Genomic DNA, 13641 nt, shown 5'->3' with positions numbered 1-13641 from the left:
TTATCCACTCCGTCTGTTTCAGCCACTCTTCTGGAGGTAGTCAGTTTGCAGTGTGATTTCAGATTACCAATTGTCTAGCAAGAAACATTCAAGTTCAACTTTGAAAAAAAAAATTACTGCATTTTTCCTGAAGTTTGCCATGGCCTTCCTTTTGTGTTGCTGTTCCCAGTGCTGTGATCCCACTCACTGCTCCTGTGCTCAACCTGCAGCAGTGATCACTGCTGGGGGTTCTGTTGGCAGCTCTCACAGAAGATCCCAAACCTCATCACTGTGATATTTATCAGTATCTTTTGCTTCTTCCACCTCAACTTCTGCCATGTTGGTCTGCCTTCACACAATTATTTTTTTCCTTTTTTCTCAACTTGGCATCTCCAATTTGCAGCCTTTTCATTGGCAGTTGTGGCTTTCAGCTTCAAATTCCACTCATTTTCAGGGATACCCAGAATAATTCCATTCCATTTATTTACTGTGGAAAGTCTCCTTAACTGACTCCTCTCTTTCTCCTCATCTTCCATTCCAGTCTTTTAAGCACAAACTACCTCTGTTTTCTGACAATTCTTTTCCCTGCCAGAACCCTACTTGAAGACAAATTACTAGACAGTTCCCTACACAGAGCTGGCAAGGTCTTATTTATTCAGTTTTACAATATAACACATGTTTTATATGAAATATTGACAGCTGTCAATACTGGATGTTTGAACTGGACTATAAGTTCCTTATAAATCAGTGTTTGTCTACACATTTGTTTAAGGGTGTTATTCATATGGAAAAATTTTGTCATAATACTAAGAATAATTTACAAGCACTTCTTATTTCTCAATTGTCTCATTAAAAAAAGTAGAAATTCTCCAAATAGAGAAGTCTGAACAGCATCATAACCAACCTGTTCACTTTCACATTGCTTTTCTAATTTTTAGTGGAAAACATTGATTCCTCTTGACATAGTCAATTATTTCCCTTTTAGCATAGCATTATTTCCCTTTTAGCTTGGCAATGCCTGCATTTGGTGGTTAGTACATAACAAAAGAAATTCTCTATTAAATAAAATCTATCATGGCATTAAGATAATTTTGCTAACCTGAAATCCCCTGTGCTTTGTTTGTGCTGTTTTTCCTACTTCTGTACACCTTGACACACCTGTGCCTGGCAATCCCAGATTGTGTGTAGCCTCAGGAGAACAAACTAAAGGGAATTTTCTCCCTCAGTGTGTTTGAAGCCAGCCTTCAAGCTTACAGCTTTTGCTTTGTTTGGGACTATAACATTTTTTTGACTTGACAAAGACATCTTTATCAGAGTGTGCATAATTTGCTGGGGAAGGAATTTTTGTTTTGGAGTTAAATTAAACCCCAGTTATTAAAATCTTTTTATATAAGTCCAAAGACAGACTTGTGAAGTTTAGAAGGATTGTAACTATAGGATTCTTTCTTTCAAGCAGGTAGATGGCTGTTTTACAGAAGTGTAAGAGAGCTCATGAGAACAAGCTGTGACATCATACTATATGTCATTGATGAAAATGTGTATGGAGGAGATTTTAGGAGTGACTCTATTTTATCAGCTAACAACTCAGTTGACATTATTTTTAAGAAAGTTCCATTTTAGTTATTATTTACTTTATGTAAGTAAAATAAAGTACAAAAACCAAAAAGTATGTAGCCATAACTCATTTCTTCATAAGGCCAGAGGGGGAAATGTAAGGAAATATTCTTTGTTCCACTCCATTTGCCCCTAAGCTGCAATAAATGGCTAAGATTCATGTGTTGTCATCTGAGTTTGAGGTAATAGGTTTCATGAGCTACCAGTCTCTGAAGGTCTCTTCTTGCTTCACTTCTTATGATCAGTAGTGGAAAATTGTGACTTGAAGCCTTGAAGTACTTTATAAAGGACCTCTGGCAGTATACACAGGAGTTAGTGAACAACATAATTTATAAGTGAATTCCTTTAAGGAGCAGCACAGTTCCATAAGACAATAAACAGTCTGTGTTGCATTGTTATGATGCAGCTGGAGTAGTGGAACCTCTGGAAAGTCAGTGATTTAATAGACTAATCTCACATTATGATCTCTGTCTCCTTCCTTGAAGAGTTTTCTTGCAGAGCATAGTATGAATTGTCACAGTATTTTCTTAAATGTGACATCAGATTTATCTGATATCAAATATCTTAGATGCTAAATCTTGGGATTTTTAGCTAGTATATGGTATAAAAGTCTGAAGGAACAGAAATCATCAAGTTCACAACTGATATTTCCTTCACTTAATCTACTTAATTACACCTATGAGTGTGACCACAGCATCTCAGAAAACTTACTTCCTCTCAAACCATGACGCCTGGTTTCAATTAGTGCCAAGATAACTGTACAGACCTAAGTAGGATGAGGTTCTTTATCTGGGGATAGTTAACTGTCAATAGTTAACTTTCACATTTTACCTTCAGCAGCAAAAGGTCACAGATACCATAATGCTAATCCAGTCCAGTATTAATTTTTATGTATTATTAGTTAGATGCCCTAGGCTGCCTCAAAATCCTGTAGTATTCTAATGTAAATTATTCTCTTATTAGAAAACATCTTACATGTTCTTAGTGTCAGTACAGCCCATAAATACCAAGTGCTCTTGGTTCCTTGTGAGCTGTATTTTAGACTTACTACAAAAACAGCAAAAGAAGGCATTGCCATAAATTTCCCTCTAATTAAAACTATGATATGGGGGGAAAGGGGGCAGAATTTTTTAGAGTTCCTTATTTTTTGTTTTTTTTCTCATCAATGTAAAAATGCTCATAGAATGGTTTGGGTTGAAAAGGGACCTTTAAAGCTCATCCAGTCCAACCCCCTGGTAGGAGCAGAGCACCTTCCAACAGATGAGGCTGCTCAGAGCAACCTGATCCTGAATGTCTGCAGGGGTGGAACATCTGCCAGCACTCTGGGCAGCATCTTCAGTGCTTCATCAAACTGGAGCTTGGTGGTTTTATAAACCCCAGGTTAGAAAACTCTTTTTTGTTTGTTTTTAATGTTGGAGTGGTTTTATACTGCGCAGACGCTTTTTCCTTTTCATCATCAGAGTCTGGTATTTCAAAGCTTTCATTTGTTTTCCAAAGAGAAGTAAAATTTTGTAGGCTGAGATCCTACACTACTATTCTTCTTTCTCTTACAGGGTAGTGTTTTCACTTCTTTTTTTTCCTGAAAAATAAAAGAATGTGACTCACTTCCCAGATTTGCCTTTAAGAGACTTTGTTTTATTTAAAAGATACAGCTGTGGTTTACTTTCTCACAGAAATGTCACTTCACATCTGGGCTGATTTGAGAGTGCTTACAGGAGGTTAATGTGTTGAGAAATCATTAGGATTTACTTCCTCCATCATAGTTTTATGACAGAAAAGGCTATTGAATGAATTATAATTAATCTCATTAACCTGTGAACTTTGCTTTGTTTGTTTTCTGGACACTCATATCTAGTGATCCAGTTGTCTGCTGATGCATCTTTTAAACACATTTTCTTCAGACAGTCTTCTGTGCTGAAGTTAAATTACCCCTTTTTCTGCCCCCTTTTTTTCCTTTTTTTTTTTTTTTTTTAATCTACTCATCTCCTCTGTAGACCTGCTTTAAACATCTCTATTGTCTGGAGTAATGTGGAAAGGAATTAATAGTAGTAAAGTACTGCCCTCTCTGATCTGTTGTGTGTGATTCTTTGATTCCTTCCACATTATTCTGGACATCCCACTCTTTTAGAAACACTTTAATTTGTGAGCATATTTCTTATTACACTATTGTGAGAGGTCAGATGGTGATGTTTATTAGTACCTCACATTTTTTTTCCTAAAAATTATTTGTTCCAGTTGTTTCCTTATACATCGTTCAGATACTACTGCTGTTGAAAGACTCTCCTTCTGATATCTTGGTCATCAATCCCCTGCCTTAGGGATGACAAAATCTGATTGGGTCTCTGTATATACTCTTCTTCTTGTGGAAAGCATAGCCCTATTGTCTGGAATAATATGGAAAGAGTCATAGAAACTAAATTACCAAAGGTAAGTCAAAATTTATCTTTAGTGCTTGTAAATTATGTCAGTTTGACAGCACCTGAAGACTGAAGCTTTCTGTTAATCCACAGGAAAAAACCAGCAAAATTAGCAACTTTATAAATTTACAGGCAGCCAACATGCCTTAAAAACTGGCTGGTAAGAAAGTTTACTTCTAGAAATAAGGTATCCTTTCCAGTGTAACCTGGATGTCCCTGTCCAGGCACTGAGTGCTTCCTAATTCAGCAAACACTTTGGTGTAGGCATTTGCAGTGAAATGGATGGAGGCAGGTATCACATGGACTACATGCCACTGTTGAGTCTTTGTACAGTGATGATTTTCAGTTAATGCCACTCTAGAACAAAGAATCTAAATGGACACAGACAGAAAATTGATTCCAGTCTTCTATATGATTTCTTCTCATGTATGGATACAGCTAAAAATCCTCTGTGTGTGCATGCATGTAATCTATATTCAGTTAAAATGTTGTTTTTTCATGCACAGTCATTTGAATATATCCATGAGTGTGCTTATGTTGTGAAGAATAAAAAGCCTGTGAAGGAAGAAGTCACCTGTTTCAGAGAAAAGTGCCTTTAACTACTGCTCTTTTTCAAACTGCCTCCAAAAAGTGCAGACTTTCTCCCAAAATACCAAAAAAATTTGAAAATCTCTAAAATATTTTAAAAGTGAGCTGTTGAGAAGAATTTTAAAATTTTACACTGGACATGCTTAGAAGGCAGATTTTCTGCTAAATAATTTTCAGCAGAAGTGATATTTGAGCTAAAGGGCCATGAATATCCATGGTTTTAGACAACTTTGCTGTCTATTAACTGTATTTATGCTGTTACTGATACTCCTTACAGTTCTTGTAGTTTCAACATAGGAAAATTCCCCATCTGTGTAAGTTCATGTGTGCACTTTGTTCATTTTCCTGAGCTAAGTTCAGTTCAAAGGTGCAGCTCAATAGTTCTTGCTCAGGTCAGTTTTTAGAATAACTTCAAAATCATCATTTGCTCCTTTGATGAACCCAGTGGAATGGTCACAAGGACAACAGCTGGCCCAGAAACTTCTGAACTTCTGTAGCCTTTTTAAGATTCCAGTACATATTCACATATATATATATATATATATATATATATATATGCATTTTTAAATCCTGTTTGACTGTTGGACAGTTCAGTCTCAACCAGTTACATTTCTGCTTCTTCTGGGTTTGCTTTTTCATGGACATAAAATTGTGATTTCCACCATCATAAGTACCCACTTCATCCCTCTCACCTAAAGTATTGGGATCTGTTATCGGCATTAACAAAACCAAATCTGTCTTTAACTGTTTCCACTAATTATAATCTAGCAGTGGTAAATGACAGGATATCATTAACCTAGCCTAGTTTTATTTTTAATTTAATTTGTATTTATGAAGTTCTCATTTTAAATTTAAAAGTGAGTATTAGGGTTTAGTAACACTGAATTTTTCAGTTTGCTTTTAAGCAACATCCATTTTTCATCTGGGTTATGGCAGCAGCCTGGTGGGGACTTAAACAGCTGTGTAGTGTTTCCTTTTACTAAACCACTCTATTCCTTCTGCTCCATGACAAGCAGTTCATCAAAGTGGATTTTTATTGTGTCCTGAGTTTGGACCAGGCCAACAAAGATCAAATTCTTCTACCTGTGGTGGAAGAAACACCTTCTAACTTCAGGGAACCAGAAAGAAGATGTGTGATAATCAAAGAGGGCCTGGGTTTTGACTGTCACTTGTCTGTAAGAGCACTTGAGCACCAAGTGAAGGTGCAGCCTCACATTCTGATGTGAGGTCACCAGATGAAGCAAAATAGGGGCTTTGAATTATCAAATAGGTTTGGATAGTGGGAAGCAAAGACAGAAATTTAACCACCTCCTCTCCTCACCTTCCCAGGTTCAGCTTCACTCCTGACTCACCCCCCAGCCCCAGGTGGTTCAGGGAGGATGGGAAATGGCAGTTCCCAATCTCCTCACTTACTGGGCAGGTTTTCCCTTTCTTACACACACTTTCCCTGCTTTCTCACACCACTGTCCTGACTGCTGGGCTGAGCTGTGCCTGCAGTGATCCCATTGGAACTGTGTCTGGCATGGGGCAGCTCCAGCCCCTCCTCACAGAGACCACCCCTGCAGTCCCAGTGCCAGCACCTTGACACCTAAATTCCTACACTCCATCATGCTATTGGATTGCTTTTATAGCATGTGTTGCTGCTAAATATGCTATTTACACCAGGAGAAAATGCAGCTGTTTGCCAGGACACAGGATATTCTTGAGGTTACCCTTCACTGAAAAACCCAGCAGACTTAAGTGCATTGACAAAAAACCCCAAAGCCAAAACCCAAACCTTTAAGTGCTGTTCTCACAGCACACAGTCATTTTTGCACCATGTTCACCTCTGCAGTTTCTTATTTGAAACCACAAAAAGTTCCTGACCTGAGAGGGCTGGTACATAATTGTTGAAAATACACATTAAATCAACTTAGATATCATTTGATATCTAAGGTTCATGGTTTCATTAGCTACTTTCTCCAGACAACTGAACCTTAATGCCTCTTTTAAATAGCTTGTTATCCCATGTGATGTTTTGTCTTCTGCTGATTTCCCCTCTTTGTCTTCAGAGTAATCCCTCTTTTCCACACTTGTCAGATTTTATAACAGCAATTATAAAGCATGGTGGGAAGGCAGAATTTTCAGAGAATATACAATTTTCCATTTGTATTTATGAAAAATATTTAAGTGTGCTTTAGTACCACAAAAGATTTTTTTTCAACATGTAAGAAAGATTACACCTGCTCCAACATTGCACATGGGTTCCTTTGCACCCAAGCCTCAGGAAGTTCCTACTGAGGCAAACAAGACCTGGGTAAGCTCTGTGGTCTGTGATCATCTCCTGAGTTAAAGGTTTCCAGTCTATGGTAGGTACACCACAAACATCACACAAGCAGTCTGAGGGATAGAAAAATGCTCTTTGAAGAGGCAGGTGTTGCTGCTTATGCACAGACATGGCCTGATGCAGAGCTGGAAATGCTGATGCTTTTCCTGTCACCAGTGATGGCATCCAGAGGGGGAAAAAAAGAGGAAACTTTGCAGATAAAAGTTTTTAAGCACATAAAAAAGGCAGAAAAAATCACAGCAAGTTATGCATACTGGATGTGTGTGTATATGATTTCCATTTTCCTTGTCTTCCCTGCCACCAGGCATCTAAAAGAGAGAGAATCATCTAAGGAGATAATTCTGTACCTCATATATGTGATTTTGAAGATTTGGCCTTTGAGGTTTCTCAGGCTGAAATTATGCCATACCCCTCCAAAGTGTGTCCAGCCCACAAGAAGAATGACTCATCTTCCCCTCTGTGGATTCTTTCTCTGTCCAGACTAAATATCCTTCCTCCTCCTCCTGTGATATGAGGGATGAGCTGGACTTGCAGCATCTTGGTGGTTTAATCTTTTTTAGCTCAGGAAGGAACTGGCCCTTGCTGTCAGGTCAGCCTGGACTGCAGGGACTTGTTAAGATGCCAGCTTAGCCTAGCCTAGCCTAAGCCTAGCCTGGTGGTGATGAGGTAACATCCCTTTGTCACAGACAGATCCCTAACATTTGTTTGGCAGAGGAATTCCCTGCTAAACTGGGATTGAAAAGGTTTAACAGAAAGCCACATGAAGAATTTTGGCAATTGTGGTGTTTTTTTCTTAAGAGTATGGTTGAAAAGCTGCTGTCTTTCTGACAATATTTTAATCCTTTAATGCAAAAAGGACTAATTAAAAGAACATGGTCAGATAAAGTTCCTGGATTAGGTGGGATAACCAAAGGATGGTCTTTCCTGAGGAAGCCATGTCCAAATAGTCCCCCAGGTGTTCTCAGTGCTGTGACTTGGCTGACTCCCATGCTGAGGGTGAGCAGGACAGGTTGATCAACAAGAGTCTCTTTACAAAGACAAAATTGAGTTGAGTACATGCCCTTCAAACACCCTGGATCCTCTGGGGTGCATTTTAGGCTTTCCTAACCAGCAGGTGCTGCAGGCCTGGAATGGAGCCCCTGAAATCCACTGTAATAAGCAACAATAATTTATGAAGGAGGTACTAGTGGTGAAAGTTTGCTACACTGATGTTCTTTTTCTTCTGTTGGTATTTGGTGGAACCAGGGTAGTCCAAAGACTGCAGTGTTTGAAGTGTCAGTGATAACCTGAGCATTCCAAGCTTAATTTTTGCAATGGAGACAAAACTCTTTACAATGGGAAACATTTATAAGGAGAGTTAAAATGTTCATTGTTTTATTGGTGTTACATAGAAATTGAATGAGATTATTCTAATCAGTTTTATCTGCTCAGAAGATCAGTTGGTGCTTAATACATTTTGCTTTCATAGGAAAGCATTAATTACACTCAATGAAAGCACTCTGTGAAATTAGCATTATCTTTTCATCTGCAATAAGAAACTGCCCTCTTCAAATAAATGAATACCACATTTGCTGGCATTTTGCATTTTTGCTGGCAGTTTTAGTAGACCAGCCAAGGTATGGGCAGAGCATCATACTCTGCTCTTGCCAATTAGCTGCAGCTTTTTCAAATTATCAGTGTGGACTAGAACTTTACAGCATCTTTGTATTTGCTCTCTAAATAATTCCTGTTTCAAAGATTGTCCAAATTAATGGGTTACTTTTATATGGCAAGTTTTACTGAAGAGTCCCAGTGCTCTTACAGGTCTTGTTTCACATTCTGCCAGCTTGGGTAGACTATTCCTCAGTTTATTAAAGTAAAAATTAAACAAAAGGGAAAACGCTGATTTATCTCACTACATATATATAAAAATATAAATTGTGTTTAAAGCTTTAAACCATGAACAAAATGTATTAAAACTGGGTTTTTTTGATGCAGTGATATTCTTCATTTCCGTGTTTGACACACATCACTTTGACTCAATTTTCTTTTTATTTCCATTCAGGACGTGTAGGAACACCTCACTTTATGGCTCCAGAAGTGGTAAAAAGAGAACCATATGGGAAGCCTGTAGATGTTTGGGGTTGTGGTGTGATCCTGTTTATCCTGCTAAGTGGTTGTTTGCCTTTTTATGGAACCAAGGAAAGATTATTTGAAGGCATTATTAAAGGCAAATACAAGGTAAATGACAGCATACATGAATCCTTTTCCAATGAGATGAGCTCTGTTGGTAACATTTCTGAAAGTTGATGTTTGTATTTAGCCTGATTTAAATGTAAAGTTTATGGAAATTTGTCACACAGGAAAAGAGATTATTTTCCCTCCTTGGTCTGTCTTGTACCTGATGTGTTTTGTGTCATTGCTAGGAATTAGAATATCGAAATATTTGCTCAGATAAAATAATAAATGGGTGTTACAATCAGCCCCTAACTGTACATTGAGCCCTGTAGGAAGACAAGAGGTTTAGCTGTGAATTAGAACATGCTGTAACCTCAGATTTATAAACAATTTAAAATTTTTGATCAGCTAACAGATCAAAAATTTGATCTGTTATCTGTTTATAACAACAGCTGTCATAAACATTCATCATCATCTTATTGCCTTGATTTAAAACAAAATGCATGTTATTTTACAAATGCAGGCAAGCATTTTTCTTCTTAGTGCAGGGTACAGTAAAGTGCAGCTGATGATTCAACAGGAGCCACTTGCAGCCACAGCAGGTCAGGGTGCACACAATAGAAGCTGTCACAGCCTCAGCCCACACACCATTGTAGAGACAAATTTAAAGCTGAAACTTCACTGTGGGTTTGTCTAAGATCAGCTTTTGGACCAAGGTCATACATGAGCTGTGCATGAGCAAATTACAAATGAAAACTCCCAAAGATGTCTGTCAGTCAGATTTATTATTTCACCTTATCAGCCTGCTACAATGTAAGTGACAGCAGTGTTACTGTACTTGGTCAGGAGCACATATTTCATTTTTTCCATTTTATAATCCTGGAAACAGCAGCATTTCTCCATAGCACTAGTTTTGGGATTGCACAGATTGACAGATATTTCACTTTATGGAAGATTTCTTTATGGAATCCCTTAAGCAGCTAAAACCTTCTGGAAGGATACAAGTTAACTTCTCTTTTTTTTTTTTTAAAAAAAAGCTACAACCAGTACATTGTGTCCTCTTAGTTCCTTTTTTGTTCCTGTTTCCACAGTAATTTGTCTATTCAGTGAAAATCCTGTCAAATTTGCAATTACCTTCATTTCATTAGAGCTGGAAAAAAAATTTATTCACACCTATAAATGTGCATTTCATAGCCAGATAACATTGCTGAGGGCCCCCATTCAAAGTGACCATTTTTTGTAAATACTTATTTTAAATAAAATGGACCTCTTATAATGATCAGATTGTAACATTGAAAAGAGTCTGGTCATCATTTTGAATTTGCATTCAATACTTTGTAAAGTTAGCTGTCTATCATTTAAATAAAACTTAGCTTCTTCATAATTTAAAGAAATACTAAAAATACCTTAAGGATATTATCCTTTATATCACATAAAGAATTTTCTTACTTTGGTATGGTTTTATAAGGTGTCCATCGTTTTGACTGGTTGGGCACAAACCTGCATATATGCACAAAATGAAAATATATTTGAAATCATCCTTCATATTGTATCTCCTAAAGTTCTACTCTGAAAGTGTTGCAATTGCTGGTATTGTCTTGTCCTTTTAAGCTTTCCTATGGAAAGAAAGGAAAAGGACTTTTTTATTTTCCTAGTGGAAAAACTTTACCTGTTGTGAAGTTGAAAGGGATTTATTGGGAAGAGGCATTGTCCCATAGCACCTTCAGGACAGGATCAGCGTGGTTCACAACAGGCATTCCCTTATTCCTTTCTTTCCCAGAATCACTGGCATGAAACTGTGGGTTGAAACAGATAAATTCTCTTGCCGTATATTGATTTCAGGAGTAGATTTAATTTCTGCATTTATCATATGCGTCATTAACAGTTAAACAGAGCTTAATTGTGTTTTGCTGTATCTAGTGAGTGGTGACTTTTATCTGAGCAGAATGTAGAGTAGGTAGAAATTACACTGTGATTATAACATAATAAGGACATGTCAGGGTTTATGTTTTCAATTTTTGTGCCATTTCAGTAGTAACTAGTGTTCCATTTTTACAAGTTATTAAGACCCTTAGAAATTTCCTTTTACGTTCATTACACAGAAATGTTCGCTAGCACCAACCACTATTAAATCTCTGCAATTATTGTAGATAAACGCTAGTTCTTTTGTACATTCTTATTACTAATTTAATTTTTTTTCTTGCTCCTAATCAGATGAATCCTAGGCAATGGAGCCATATTTCTGAAAGTGCCAAAGATCTGGTGCGCCGCATGCTTATGCTGGATCCAGCAGAGAGGATAACAGTGTATGAAGCACTGAATCACCCCTGGTTAAAGGTAGTAAAAGCAGCTGTTTACATGCTACTTTCTCATTTAAGGGAGAAAACTATGGATTTCTTTGTTTTTCTGAGCTTTTCAAAGTAGACATGAACTGTACAAAATGTGGGATATTATGCTTTAAATGTTTTCTAGGAGTAGAGCCTGAGATTTTGATAATTGCCAGGCTTAAACTCTTGCTTAAGAGCAAACTCAGTTGGACATCTTCAGCAGCACCAGAGTGCAGGGAGCAGGGCTGCATAACATAAAGCTTAAAGAAGGTGTTAATGTGTCTTTCTGTGGCTGTCAAACTCCAGAGATAATTTCTGATCTCCTTTTTGCTCAGTCATATCTAAACCTCTTGCCTGTTAGTCATGTAGCCATGCACTCTACTGCTGTAGGTTATGCTGCTGAACTGTGCTGCTTCCTTACATTAGATGCTTGAAAATATCCCACCAAAAGGGAAGGAAGTAGTGGAGTGTTGCCCCAAGGCCACTGTGACTGCATGCAATTATATGACATCTGGTAATCAAATAATTTTTCAGTGATGGCAGAATTTACAACACACTTTAAGCCAGTGGAAGAGTAGTTGCTGCACACTGAAAAGTTTACAACTGGAGAAGGAGAAAATACACCTGTAGCTTCTCAGCAGTCCATCACTAGTCTGTGCTAAACATTGGGGTTGGAGAATGATGGATTGTGCTACAGAATTAAAAGGTGAAAAGTGCTGGTTCAGAGCACTGTATTTTCTTTGGCAGAAGCTGATGAATTGGCAATGTCCTTAGTTATGCTTTGGTTTTCTATAGTGGGTGTCCAGGGTAGAAAAGTCATAATATCATCAACTTAAACAGGGCACTTATTTTGAAAGGGTACTGATCTGGTGTCTGCTGCTGGCCTCTCTGTGCCCTACATGACACAAAGAGAAAGCCACAAAGACAGAACCTGGGAAGAACAGGATCCTATGCTCTTCTCCGTCCAAGTAAACGGTGTAACCACCAGTGAATGGAGTCACTCTTCATTTCTCTGCTCTCTTTCTGCCTCTGACTCTTTTATTCCAAGCTGGAGAATGGTCTAGCTTATCAGAGGAGGTTGGGAGTGTTCATCTCTCAGAAATGACAGTGGTAAAGGCAGCTCTTCTGTGTTTTGGGAAACTGCAGGTTTCAAACCATTCTGCTCAAAAAGAGGCAAAGTTCTGTCTTTGGTCTGGGATGTACATAGTGTGTCAAATATCAAAGGGTATGGAAATGAACACAATGTTTTGGAATCCCAGAATATCATACAAACACAGATGATCTGGTTTTACCTGCTTGTAATTGGAGTTTTTACCTGCTTGTAATTGGACTTTTTCTTCACTTTGAGAGCATACCCACATTGAGATGCCAAAGCTAGAGCTTGGTTGAGGATCATTTTGGCAGAAAACCTGTAATTTTCGTTATTTGAGCAACTAAGCTAATTAGGTTTGTTTAAAAGACAATTCTGTAATGTGCATGTGCAAGTTCTGCCTTTGCAGCTTTGCACTTTTGGTCTCTGTGGTCTCTTTTTGACCATGTTGTTATTTCTTGGAAGTCACATGGTTTAGTTTATGACAACTTTGTTTGCCAGGCATTCCACCAGTCAGTCCTCTCATTTTTGCCTACAATAAACTGCCTTCTCTGCTGACTCAGAGCTTTCTAAACCTTTTATAGATAGGAGCAAATACAGCATGAGACAGAGACATCTTTAGTGCCGTGGAGGGACTGCTCTGGTTTCACTCTAATTCAGGAGAACAATGTGATAAACACATTAAATTAATGTTTTTATGTAGCTTCAGGGGGAAAAGGTAGATGGCTGCTGCAAGTTTTGTCCCTTCTGTCACTGCAGTTGTTCATTGGCACATTTTTCATTTGCACCTACAATGGAGAATTCTTCCTGGCTGGCATTGGGTTGGCATTTCCTGCCCTGTTGGACACTTACCCCACCTCCCAGCCTCACCTGAAGTACCCAGCACCCTGTCAAGGAGTGCTTGAGCTTGTTCCTTCACTGAGATTTGTGAATTCCAAACAGCAGAACTGCTTTCTGCTTTGAAGTTCAGTGCTGGACTCAGACTGACAGCACAACAGTAAAACAAAACACTGGGGTCTTAGTGCAAGGTGGGAAACAATTACAAAAAGAAAATATCCTTGGCCCAAGTTAAGAATTCTGTCAAAGCACTTTAATCCCTCTCAATTTCTGGAAGTTTTCCTTAAGTTGCAACAAATCCTCATT

At 38.1% G+C, this 13641-nt stretch overlaps 1 protein-coding gene across 7 annotated transcripts in view; it reads left to right on the top strand.

Annotated features, from left to right (window-relative positions):
* Positions 1 to 13641, top strand: part of CASK (calcium/calmodulin dependent serine protein kinase) — a 185224-nt gene that overhangs the window by 105926 nt on the left and 65657 nt on the right. For 6 of the 7 annotated variants that reach the window (XM_058800525.1, XM_058800521.1, XM_058800524.1 and 3 more), the window contains exons 7-8: positions 8969 to 9144; positions 11296 to 11418. In XM_058800525.1, the coding sequence (XP_058656508.1) occupies positions 8969 to 9144; positions 11296 to 11418 (299 nt within the window). Of the gene's footprint in view, positions 1 to 3850; positions 4021 to 8968; positions 9145 to 11295; positions 11419 to 13641 lie in introns of those variants that run through there. The other variant, XM_058800526.1, reaches the window with a different exon arrangement.

Source organism: Ammospiza caudacuta, chromosome 2 (assembly GCF_027887145.1).
Source record: "Ammospiza caudacuta isolate bAmmCau1 chromosome 2, bAmmCau1.pri, whole genome shotgun sequence".
Classification (NCBI taxonomy): domain Eukaryota; kingdom Metazoa; phylum Chordata; class Aves; order Passeriformes; family Passerellidae; genus Ammospiza; species Ammospiza caudacuta.
Note: the sequence above shows the minus strand (reverse complement) of the source record. Positions and strands in the feature narration are given on the sequence as shown.